The sequence below is a fragment of the Oncorhynchus gorbuscha genome, linkage group LG26 (genome assembly GCF_021184085.1).
Source record: "Oncorhynchus gorbuscha isolate QuinsamMale2020 ecotype Even-year linkage group LG26, OgorEven_v1.0, whole genome shotgun sequence".
NCBI classification, from domain to species: domain Eukaryota; kingdom Metazoa; phylum Chordata; class Actinopteri; order Salmoniformes; family Salmonidae; genus Oncorhynchus; species Oncorhynchus gorbuscha.
Window position 1 is genome coordinate 9,580,452 of NC_060198.1, and position 13,230 is coordinate 9,593,681.

General features: G+C 43.4%; 1 protein-coding gene across 1 annotated transcript in view; it reads left to right on the top strand.

Annotated features, from left to right (window-relative positions):
• Positions 1-13,230, top strand: part of LOC124015152 (ubiquitin carboxyl-terminal hydrolase 43-like) — a 194,514-nt gene that overhangs the window by 140,581 nt on the left and 40,703 nt on the right. The window contains exons 6-7 of the mRNA XM_046330141.1: positions 104-248; positions 12,063-12,225. Of these exons, the coding sequence (XP_046186097.1) occupies positions 104-248; positions 12,063-12,225 (308 nt within the window). The remainder of the gene's footprint in view (positions 1-103; positions 249-12,062; positions 12,226-13,230) is intronic.

A 13,230-nucleotide genomic window follows, 5' to 3' on the forward strand; every position in this document is an offset into this window, starting at 1 on the left:
GTTTCTGTGCTAAGTGTCTGTATTAAGCAATGTACATCTCTTTAAACAAATCTCCTCCTCGCTCTCTCTCTCCTTCCAACCATCCCCCCCGGCCCCCTTCCAGGTGGTCCTGTCCGAGCTCTACGCCACTGGCTTCCAGCGTTCGTTCTCTGACGACGACGATCTGAACAGCGTTGCCGAGAGCGATGTGGTCTATGCCTTCCAGGCTCCGCCCCTCCATACACGGGGAGGCTCCACAAGAATCTCGGGTAACCATGGCTGCATCCACAGCCCCGTGTGTGTGTGTGTGTGTGTGTGTGTGTGTGTGTGTGTGTGTGTGTGTGTGTGTGTGTGTGTGTGTGTGTGTGTGTGTGTGTGTGTGTGTGTGTGTGTGTGTGTGTGTGTGTGTGTGTGTGTGTGTTTTTTCTCTCTCTCTCTCTCCCTCTCTCTCTCTCAGGCTAGCCTGAAGCTATTTGGCTTCAGCACAATGGATTTGTTGAACACTATAGTGCAGTTCTTAGCTGTTTCAATTTCATGGACAGGTACTGTATTTCTGTCTAGGTTATTAAATTCTCTCAGACAGTGTCCCTGACAGTCTCATATCTAGCTCAGGGCTTGATGTACTGAGGTAAAGGCTCGCTCTCACTCATACACACACGACACACATACACTCACTCTCTCACATACTTGAATCGTGAACGTGGATGAGATGGAGCCAGCCTTGCGTCACCTCCCTTTGAAATCAGCCCCAGGTTTGCCAGGCGCCGTCAAATTAACTATTGATATGGCGAGTGCACATGCACGCATGTACGCACACACACATGCACACACACACTTTTTTTCACCTGTTGACTCCTATCTAGTTGACCCGTGTCCAAAATCTTAACTCTTATCCCTGGGGGACGCCCGACCGGGAGGACTACGTTCAGAGCAACACACCGCTAAACGAAACCCTTACTGTGTTTTTCCAACGTTCTTTAGCTCCTGAAAAGGGCCACATCAATAATTCAATAATGTGCTCAAAGGGGTCATGAAAAATGTACGATCCTCAATCTCTCTCTGGGAACGATAGAATGATATCTTTATCACCTGGAGACAGAGGAGAGAAAATAATGTCCCAGCGCTAATGGAGGTGATCAGACTAAGGGTAGAGGAGAGAAAATAATGTCCCGGCACTATTGGAGGTGATCAGACTAAGGGTAGACGAGAGAAAATAATGTCCCAGCGCTAATGGAGGTGATCAGACTAAGGGTAGAGGGGAGAAAATAATGTCCCGGCACTAATGGAGGTGATCAGACTAAGGGTAGAGAAGAGAAAATAATGTCCCGGCACTAATGGAGGTGATCAGACTAAGGGTAGAGAAGAGAAAATAATGTCCCGGCACTAATGGAGGTGATCAGACTAAGGGTAGAGAAGAGAAAATAATGTCCCGGCACTAATGGAGGTGATCAGACTAAGGGTAGAGGAGAGAAAATAATGTCGCAGCGCTAATGGAGGTGATCAGACTAAGGGTAGAGGAGAGAAAATAATGTCCCAGCCCTAATGGAGGTGATCAGACTAAGGGTGGAGAAGAGAGGAAGAGGCACACACACACACCGACACACTCATTAGCACTCAAAAGCACACATGCATTACGCACATGTATACAATAACTATCTATTTTTTATACACACTCGACTGTGAATGATGAATGAACTCCTATTACCAATGTAATGATTCAAAACCTGAGCTGAGCTGATTAGACTCAACATAACATGCATTGAGTTACTGCAACCGTCATTACTGTTTCTGACAGCTCCCTGCCGTCTTAACTACCCCACAGTCTCCATAACAATGGCGGGTCATTTCACAACAGCTAAACGCTCGTAACAGGTTTATTGAATAGGGCCTTCATTGCTTTAATGGAATAGATTGAATAGAAGCCTGAGTAACATTGTGTGTGTGTGTGTGTGTGTGTGTGTGTGTGTGTGTGTGTGTGTGTGTGTGTGTGTGTGTGTGTGTGTGTGTGTGTGTGTGTGTGTGTGTGTGTGTGTGTGTGTGTGTGTGTGTGTGTGTGTGTGTGTGTGTGTGTGTGTGTGTGTGTGTGTGTGTGTGTGTGTGTGTACGCGCACTGTTAGCTTTACAGAGCTGTGGAGAGGACGTGATGAGATATTGTTCCATCCTATTGTTGTCTAATTGGTTAGTGTGCTCCTTATTGTGCTGGTTAAGTATCCAATTACTGTAATCATCTGTAATCATCACTCAATCAAAGCCCCTGGGTGATGTGGATGTAATCAAATGAGCCATTGAAATATGTATTATTATTATATGCACTATAACGCTGTGGGTTCATCATACGGAACCGCATCTACCCGCTTTGTTTTATCGAACAGCTATAGAAATGTAATACTGAACAATGGGGCTGGGTTGATCATCTATTTTAGGATGTAGGCTAGGCTGTAATGATATTGTCATGCCGAGCCACAATTAATAAGGAAATGGTCCTAATTAAGAATTCATTGGTGTGACGGCTCTGTCTGCTGAGTCTGTCACAAACGAGACGCAGACATTCCTACCTCTTGTGGCCACAGAAAGATGATGTGGAACCTTGGCAGACTGTTAGAGCCTCATTTCAATGGGGCCATGTTAGAATGCGACATCCTGTCAGTAAACTGCTGTCATCGTCGGAACGCGTACGTATATGTATATGGACTAGCATTCAAACCACTGCTGTCTCCACCCATATTGACTGCATTAAGCTTGTAGTACCTCCCTCCCTGTCTTCCGCTGTAGAAATATGTATCATTATGGACACCGTTGGCTCTTTAAACCTGTGACCAGACAGACCCTCATTTGGCGGTACAAATCAGCCAGTCACGACCCACCCTCTCTCTCTCTCTCTCTCTCTCTCTCTCTCTCTCTCTCTCTCTCTCTCTCTCTCTCTCTCTCTCTCTCTCTCTCTCTCTCTCTCTCTCTCTCACACACACATGTACACACGTCCCAGCCCCTCCTTTGGCTGGTACATGTGTGCCTTAGCCTATGCGTCACTCCCCCCTTGGGCTACAGACAGACGGTCACACAGTTGACCCCCAGCGTGGTCCAGTCTCCTCACCATGATTAATGGCCCTGTGTGTGTAATCTCATTTCACGTGAGTGTGTGTGTGTGTGTATGCGTGCAGGCATGTCTGCCTGTCTGTCTATCTCTGTGTCGTGTGTGTGTGTGTGTGCCTCATAACTCTCTCTACAACATCGGCACAATCTGAGCCCCAGCGGGCACAGCAGAGGCACAAAGCCAATCTGCTCACCGGCTAATAAAAGTCCCAAATTGAAACGGGGAATTTGGTTAGCGAAGGAAAGGTTACGATTTCTCATGTCGGATAAGAGGAAGTAGCTCAGCGGAGGACTGTGAATCAGGCCCTTTGCCTCCTGGTGGGGAGTCAAAATTAGCAGAGCCTAAGAAATTTGTTGAAAACATTAGGAGAGAGGGGGAGAGAGAGAGAGAGAGAGAGAGAGAGAGAGAGAGAGAGAGAGAGAGAGAGAGAGAGAGAGAGAGAGAGAGAGAGAGGGAGAAAAAGAGAGAGGGAGAGAGAGGGGGAGAGAGAGGGGGAGAGAGAGAGAGAGAGAGAGAGAGAGAGAGAGAGAGAGAGAGAGGTATAAAATACACACTGGCTGGTAGAACAATGGCATGTGTTTGTGTTGCACTGGCAGAAGAGAAGGACAAATATAACTTTAGGTGAGATGTTGTTAGGCGGAAGTCATAGTCTATTTTAAGAGACGGATTTTATGGATGGGTGTTTTGCTCTGGAGGAATCGTCTCCACCGTTTCATGGTTCTGAATTTCTGTTGAGTTTTCATATTAGAAGTTATTGGAAACCACAGGAAGACATTCTTAGGGATATTGGATCAACCTTTCTCCTTCATACACTGTAGTAATGAGATTTGTTATTTGGGGAAACAGTGTGGTATAGCCATGGAGTCAAGCGCTCATGATAGAAAACACAAAAAAAAATCAAGGAAACTTTATACAGATATGACAATATCCTATTTCATCTCTCAACAGAACAGATATGTCAGTTGTCTATTACAGTACGTAAAACCTTCCGTTTGAGGAAATCTTTGAAACATTCCTACCAACTTTTGTAGACACTCTTACTTTACAAAAGGCCTGTTGTCCCTGAGGTAATCAAAGAGTCTATCAAGCTCTAAAGGCAGAGTTGTCTTTTTGGCGAGGTCAGAGAACCAGGGCTGAGAGAGGGTTTGTGTGAAAGAAGAGGTGCCCTCTGGGAAAAGTGGCAAAGCAGGGACATATCCACCCAGATAAAGAAATCTGTCAATGGACACAGACACACAGACACACACAAGCACACACGCACACACACTCTCACTCTTTCTCCACCATTGTATTCAATATTCATCTCCCTTCACAATGGACAGAGGAGTTCTATGGAAAGTCCTCAGGTAGAATCTCAGTGCGAGTTTCCTTTCATCCTATCAAAATGCTAAAAGCTATTGACTGGAGACATGGTTGGGCTTGAATATTGTGTAGCTCTGAGGTGTTTGTCTGAGCAGTGGAGGAAGCATTGGCACTTATACAGAGCCCATTAGCTCTGCCCTTAGTGAGCACATTCTATTATTATATATTATATATATATATATATATATATATATATATATATATATATATATATATATATATATATATATATATATATATATATATATATATATATATATATTTACACACTCAAGGCAAGCATCTTTAAACCAACACACACACACACACACACACACACACACACACACACACACACACACACACACACACACACACACACACACACACACACACACACACACACACACACACACACACACACACACACACACACACACACACACACACACACACACACACACACACACACACAGGTTGTAGATGTATCTGCTAATGGGTGGTGAAGAGAATACTGAGAAGAAAAAGGCCCAGCTGTGCTCAATGGCTCAGCCCACATATCGCCATCTGCTTTTACAAGGCAGTTCTTCAATGATTGATGATGAGCTATTTAAACCCATCATCAGAAGTACTTGGGATAGAAATACTGTAGTTTGAAAGTTGAATGGGAACCATTTGACAAATATTAACTTTGTTCGATCAGATATGTTGAATGTGCGCCAATCTGGTCAATGAAACGACTGTGTTCGATTGACTCCTTTAACGCATCTATTGGGACAGCCGAAGAACCCCTTTGGAGACCTTTTTTTCTAAGAGTACAGTTGAAGTTGGAAGTTTACATACACTATAAAAAAAATACTTATTTTCCACCATAATTTGCAAATAAATTCATAAAAAATCCTACAATGTGATTTTCTGGGTTTTTTTTTCTCATTTTGTCCGTCATAGTTGAAGTGTACCTATGATGAAAATTACAGGTCTCTCTCATCTTTTTAAGTGGGAGAACTTGCACAATTGGTGGATGACTAAATACTTTTTTGCCCCACTGTATTATGTGTGTAAAATACTTTTTTGCCCCACTGTATACTTGTTTTTCAACCACTCCACAAATGTCTTTTTAACAAACTATAGTTTTGGCGGTTAGTACATCTACTTTGTGCATGACACAAGTCATTTTTCCAACAATTGTTTACAGACAGATTATTTCACTATAATTCACTGTATCACAATTCCAGTGGGTCAGAAGTTTACATACACTAAGTTGAGGCAGAAAAATGATATGGATATATTGAAGCAACATCTCAAGACATCAGTCAGGAAGTTAAAGCTTGGTCGCAAATGGGTCTTCCAAATGGACAATGACCCCAAGCATACTTCCAAAGTTGTGGCAAAATGGCTTAAAGACAACAAAGTCAAGGTATTGGAGTGGCCATCACAAAGCCCTGACCTCATTCCCATAGACAATTTGTGGGCAAAACTGAAAAGGTGTGTGCGAGCAAGGAGGCCTACAAACCTGACTCAGTTACACCAGCTCTGTCAGGGGGAATGGGCCAAAATTCACCAAATTTATTGTGGGAAGCTTGTGGAAGGCTACCCGAAACGTTTGACCCAAGTTAAACAATTTAAAGGCAATGCTACCAAATACTAATGGTATGTAAACTTCTGACCCACTGGGAATGTGATGAAAGATATCAAATCTGAAATAATCATTCTCTCTACTATTATTCTAACATTTCACATTCATAAAATAAAGTGGTGATCCTAACTAGGATTAAATGTCAGGAATTGTGAAAAACTGAGTTTAAATGTATTTGGCTGAGGTGTATGTAAACTTCCGACTTCAACGGTATGTTGAAAGACAGTCTTTTAGCTGTTAGCAGCATGACCATGGTGTTTCATCTCTGTCACTGATATACTGTTACGTCAGAAACTTGAGTTAATTGATTTCCTCATCGTTATTGTTTACTTCTGAGTAAACATCCGGAGTAGTGTCATGGCATATTTTCCACAATCCAATCAGAGTTAGGCAGGATGGGGCGATAGCCATTCAGAAAGAGGGAGGGCACAGGTCTAAAGTCAGTAAAGAATGCCACCCATGTGAATAGACCAGTTGTGTAGTTGTGGTTTTAGACTCTAGTTATACACCCACAGAGGATGCATCAGCCTGATCACAATCACAACCACATACCAACATTCCATCAGTGAGCCAGCTCTTCCCCTGCTTGTCTTACAGCCTCTATTATCTCTGACTGTCGGTGTCATATAATTTACTGGATTTTAGACCCAAGACTCTATTTCCTTTTTTTTACTAATTCACTATAGATAGCACAGATAGATACTTTATCAAGATACATGTTGCCGAGATACCGGGAGGCAACCGTGGAATCAATCATAGGGGTCGGAGGTCTTTGGGGACCTGGTGTGGCAGTGATGAGAATTAGTTTTTTTTTGTTTAGTTTTTTCTTGTTGCAGGTTTGGGATCCGGCAAGGGGGAGCAGGTGTGGCAGGTTTATACTGTATCTCTCTCTCTCTCTCTCTCTCTCTCTCTCTCTCTCTCTCTCTCTCTCTCTCTCTCTCTCTCTCTCTCTCTCTCTCTCTCTCTCTCTCTCTCTCTCTCTCTCTCTCTCTGCTGTCTTCCTCCATCTGTCATTTACTCAAGCAGCAGACAACTCAGGTGTCCTCTGGTCACCTGTGGTGACGGCAACCAGACACAGGAAATGTTGCGACGTCTGTCTCGTCTAGAGCTACCCCCTGGGTATTTTTAGCACAGAGTGTGGACAGAATTGACAGGGGTCACTCGTCTAGGTGACAAACCAAGACGGCTAAGCTTGTAGGAGCAGAAAAGCATTTGAAAAGCATGATTTTGTGATATTTACTAGTACACAGTAATAATTGATTTCGGTTGAGCATTCAATTCAGCAGTCACAGGCACAACAACCAGCTGGAAATGTATGGTCAGACTAAACTCAAGCAGCTCCGTATGTGCTGTAGCCTGCAGGCTCGCCAGATAACAACAGCTTTATGCCTATGACCTATATTCACAAATAGGTTGTAAACCCACTTTTATTTTTCTACTGACATCTCAAAAGTATTATGTTTTAATCCCCCTGTCATAGAAGAGACTAGTATGTCAAGTCATCATCAATGAGCCAGTATTCATATATTCTCACTATCTTGTCAGACAGAGATAATCGAGTCGTCATCCGGCAATGATGGTACTTCAGGGAACACAGTTTTAAATAAGGCTCTGATATTAAAACTAGCTTAAAGGAGTGAAGCAAAAAAAGTAGGCCTTGGTAACTGCGGTGAAGAAGTAGATCCCTGGGGGTTACTGTAAAAAATATATATATATATATATATTAGAGCCGTAGTTATTTTGGTGTTCATTACAATACGTATCCCTCCTCCTATCTGAATGTGAGACAGGTGCTGCGGGTGCTCTGGTGCAGTGTGCTACAGTGTTCCAATGTCCTCGTGCGACCACCCTGCATCCCTACATCTTCTATACTGAACAAAATATATAAACCAAACATGCAATAATTTCAACAATTTTACAGTTCATATAATGAAATCAATCTATTGAAAAAAAATTGTTAGGCCCTAATCTATGGATTTCACTTGACTGGGCAGGGGCGCAGCCATAGGAGGGGCGGGGAGGGCATACCCACTGGGGAGCCAGGCCAAGCCAAGAAAGGCAGAAATATTCCTCCGTTTCATCAGCTGTCCTGGTGGCTGTTTTCAGACGATACCGTGGCTGAGGAATCCGGATGTGGAGGTCCTGGGCTGGTGTGGTAGGGTGTGAGGCCGGTAGGGTGTACAGCCGTATTCTCTAAAATGGTGTTGGAGGTAGTTTATGGTAGAGAAATGAACATTACATTCTCTGGCAACAGCTTTAGTAGACATTCCTGCAGTCAGCATGCCAATTGCACCCTCCCTCAAAACTTGAGACATCTGTAGAATTGTGTTGTGTGATAAAACTACACATTTTAGAGTGGCATTTCATTGTCCCCAGCACAAGGTTCTCCTGTGTAATGAGCATGCTGTTTAATCAGCTTCTTGATATGCCCCACCTGTCAGATGGATGTATTATATTGGCAAAGGAGAAATGCTCACTAACAGGGATGTAAACAAATATGTGCACAACATTTGAGAGAAATGAGCTTTTTGTGTGTATGGAACATGTCTTGGATCTTTTATTTTAAGGCCATGAAACATGGGACCAACACTTTACATGTTGTGTTTATATTTTTGGTCATTATACACTACCGTTCAAAGGTTTGGGGTCACTTCGAAATGTCCTTGTTTTTGAAAGAAAAGCACATTCTTTTGTCCATTAAAATAACATCAAATTGATCAGAAATACAGTGTAGACATTGTTATTGTTGTCAATGACTATTGAAGCATGAAACGGTAGATTTTTTATGGAATATCTACGTAGGCATACAGAGGGCCATTAATAGCAACCATCACTCCTGTGTTCCAATGGCACGTTGTGTTAACTAATCCAGATGTATAATTTAATTAGGCTAATTGATCATTAGAAAACCATTTTGCAATTATGTTAGCACAGCTGAAAACTGTTGTGCTGATGAAAGAAAAACACCAGTCTCAACAACAACAGTGAAGAGGCGACTCCAGGATGCTGGCCTTCTAGGCAGAGTTCCTCTGTCCTGTGTCTGTGTTCTTTTGCCCATCTTAATCTTTTCTTTTTATTGGCCAGTCTGAGATATGGCTTTTTCTTTGCAACTTTGCCTAGAAGGCCAGCATCCCAGAGTCGCCCCTTCACTGTTGACTTTGAGACTGGTGTTTTGTGGGTACTATTTAATGACGCTGCCAGTTGAGGACTTGTGAGGCGTCTGTTTCTCAAGCTAAACACTCTAATGTACTTGTCCTCTTGCTCAGTTGTGCACCGGGGCCTCCCACTCTTTCAATTCTGGTTAGAGCCAGGGAGTAGTACACAGCGTTGTACGAGATCTTCAGTTTCTTGGCAATTTCTTGCATGGAATAGCCTTTGTTTCTTAGAACAAGAACAGACTGACGAGTTTCAGAAGAAAGTGCTTTGTTTCTGGCCATTATGAGGCTGTAATCGAACCCACAAATGATGATGCTCCAGACAGTTTTATTGCTTCTTTAATCAGAACAACAGTTTTCAGCTGTGCTAACATAATTGCAAAAGGGTTTTCTAATGATCAATTAGCCTTTTAAAATTATCAACTTGGATTAGTTAACACAATGTGCCATTGGAACACAGGAGTGATGGTTGCTGATAATGGACCTCTGTACACCTATGTACTGTAGATATTCCATAAAAAATCTGCTGTTTCTAGCTACAATAGTCATTTACAACATTAACCATGTCTACACTGTATTTCTGATCAATTTCATGTTTCTTTCAAAAACAAGGAAATGTCTAAGTGACCCCAAACTTTTTACCGGTAGTGTATATCAACTCGAGACACTGATTTTGTTCACTGCAGTTTTGATACAATGAAGTTAATTAGGTAAGCCCCAAAGCAGCAATGGAATATTGGAGTAGGTAAGCCCCAAAGCAGCAATGGAATATTGGAGTAGGTAAGCCCCAAAGCAGCAATGGAATATTGGAGTAGGTAAGCCCCAAAGCAGCAATGGAATATTGGAGTAGGTAAGCCCCAAAGCAGCAATGGAATATTGGAGTAGGTAAGCCCCAAAGCAGCAATGGAATATTGGAGTAGGGATGCCCCAAAGCAGCAATGGAATATTGGAGTAGGTAAGCCCCAAAGCAGCAATGGAATATTGGAGTAGGTAAGCCCCAAAGCAGCAATGGAATATTGGAGTAGGGATGCCCCAAAGCAGCAATGGAATATTGGAGTAGGTAAGCCCCAAAGCAGCAATGGAATATTGGAGTAGGTAAGCCCCAAAGTAGCAATGGAATATTGGAGTAGGTAAGCCCCAAAGCAGCAATGGAATATTGGAGTAGGGATGCCCCAAAGCAGCAATGGAATATTGGAGTAGGTAAGCCCCAAAGCAGCAATGGAATATTGGAGTAGGTAAGCCCCAAAGCATCAATGGAATATTGGAGTAGGTAAGCCCCAAAGCAGCAATGGAATATTGGAGTAGGTAAGCCCCAAAGCATCAATGGAATATTGGAATAGGTAAGCCCCAAAGCATCAATGGAATAGCTAAAGAAAGAGAGAGAGAGATAATTGTAGTGTGTGTGTCTGCGTGTGGGAAAAGTATAGTGTAATAGTAGGTCTAAAAAGAGAGGGGGGTGGAGAAAGAGAGCGATAGAGAGACAGAAGTAGGGAGGGAGATGGAGAGCTGTGGGAGTGTGACAATTGTAATTAAACAGCTCAGTCCCTGAAGAGACACTTCAGCGACACTCCCCTTCTACTAGCACTGCCCTCCTACTCTCTCTCTCTCTCTCTCTCTCTCTCTCTCTCTCTCTCTCTCTCTCTCTCTCTCTCTCTCTCTCTCTCTGGCTGGCTGAGAAAGAAGGAATGAGGGCGAGATTGTGAGAATGGGAGTCTGGCATGGGGTTCTCCCCTCAGACCCTGTCTGGAAGATAGAGCAGCCAGACAGACAGACAGACCCACCCACACTCCTCACAGACTCAGCTATCCCAACAGAGCACTGTCATTTTAGGACATAGAAGTGTAGGTTTTGTACATGTTTAAAATAGCATACTGGTATCGTCTTGTGGGAGAAGTAAGCTTTTGTGTCCTTAGTATTTAATTATTTGCTTATGCTCCTTATTGTCGTGGTAACAGGCTAGCCTTTCTGTGTGGATTGAAATGAAGCTGACTTTGACCTTTCAGTGCCTTTTACCTTCCCATTGGGGAATTCAATAACAGAGAGGGGGACGAGTCTGGCATGGGGGGGTACTTGATTAAAATGGAATACTTGATTATTCATTCACTTAGTCTTACTCACCAAAGGCCATGCACTGGTGAACACATCCGTTGATACTCAAGTGGTGGCCTATTCTCTGCCAGCTTCGATATCTTGAGTTGACATGATACGATGTTACAGTACACTTCCTGTGCTCCTGAATGATTAGAGTTTCTCAGTACATGCACCGCTGTGTGTGTGTACTTGTTTGTGTGTGTGTGTGTGTGTGTGTGTGTGTGTGTGTGTGTGTGTGTGTGTGTGTGTGTGTGTGTGTGTGTGTGTGTGTGTGTGTGTGTGTGTGTGTGTGTGTGTGTGTGTGTGTGTGTGTGTGTGTGTGTGTGTGTGTGTGTGTGAGACACATTTCTACAGCGACAGTGATTAATTGCTCGGCGCCGTTGGACAAGTGTGTTTAATTAAAACCTCAGATAATGTCAACATTTACAATGTGTACGTTGCCCGGGAGACAGAGATTCAGCCTCCTACACACTCCCCCTGTAGCTATTACCTACGATTAATGTGTACATGTCGTAACAGTTGTCAATTTTACAATGCCACCCTTTGGGTAAACCACAATCGTTGCTCCATTGTATAATGATTTTCACTTGATACCGTTAGTTTTCACAGTTGTGGGTGGTTTCATTTTGAGTCATTGAGACCTGATAGAACCCCTCTTGAGCACACTCCGGCACAAGCTACCCTCGTTATGTATACGGCCTTGTGTCTGAGCTCAACTTTGACCTCTCTCGACCCGTGTCTAACCTTTAACCTCTCTCTCCTCTCTCAGGCTTCCACCACAGCCTCCCATCATCGCCGTACACCTCTGGGCCAGATGGTAAAAGGATACCTCCATCGACCACTCTGTCCTCAGAGTTTCTGAACCACGGTGGTTCCACCAAGGTCCTCCTCGTAATCTGCAACACGGCAGGCTCTGGCCAGCAGGCCGTCAGGTGAGTCTGGATTGGTTGATTGGGTGGGTGGGAGTCTGGATTAGTTGATTGGGTGGGTGGGTGGGAATCTGGATTGGTTGATTGGGTGGGTGGGAGTCTGGATTGGGTGGGATGGAGAGAGGTCATTTTGAAAATATGAGGTTAGGTGTGAATCAAACAAGCCTTTTTAGTTTATAGCGAAACAGTATCTCATGGTTGAACAGAGGAGTTATGATAAACAATATGCACCAACAGTTTGAACAGAGTGTATTTTATCAGGGCAAAAGCTCTGCTCTCTCTTTACTAGTTCCAGCTGTAACGAGTACCCACTGGGCCCAAGGGGACGTGCTCCGAGTTCCATTTTCCAGTTCACATTACACAGGTTGCATTTACACAGGGAGAACAATTCTGATATTTTTCCACTAATTGGTAATATAGGTCATCATGTTTGGACATATTTTAAAACATGTATTTTTTCCTACTGAGAATCAAAGGGAGCATCGCTCCTGAGAGAAACCAAATACTGTAAATCCCAGTAAACAGCTTTGAATTATTCAATGTCTGAGAGAGCGAGAGAGAGAGAGAGAGAGAGACTGCATGCAGAATTCTGCAAGAATATCCTCTGCGTACAACGTAAAACACTACCCGCTAATTAACAAAACCTAAACCTACAGAGAGATGAACCTGGAGAAGAGTCCCCTAAGCATGCTGGTCCTGGCTCTGTTCACAAACACACCCCACAGAGCCCCAGGACAGCAACACAATTAGACCCAACCAAATCATGAGAAAACAAAAAGATCATTACTGTACACATTGGAAAGAATTAACCAAAAACAGCGCAAACTAGAATGCTATTTGGCCTTAAACAGAGAGTACACAGTGGCAAAATATCTGAACACTGTGACTGACTCAAACTTAAGGAAAACTTTGACGGTGTACAGACTCAGTGAGCATAGCCTTGCTATTGAGAAAGGCCGCCGTAGGCAGACCTGGCTCTCAAGAGAAGACCGGCTACTGTATGTGCAC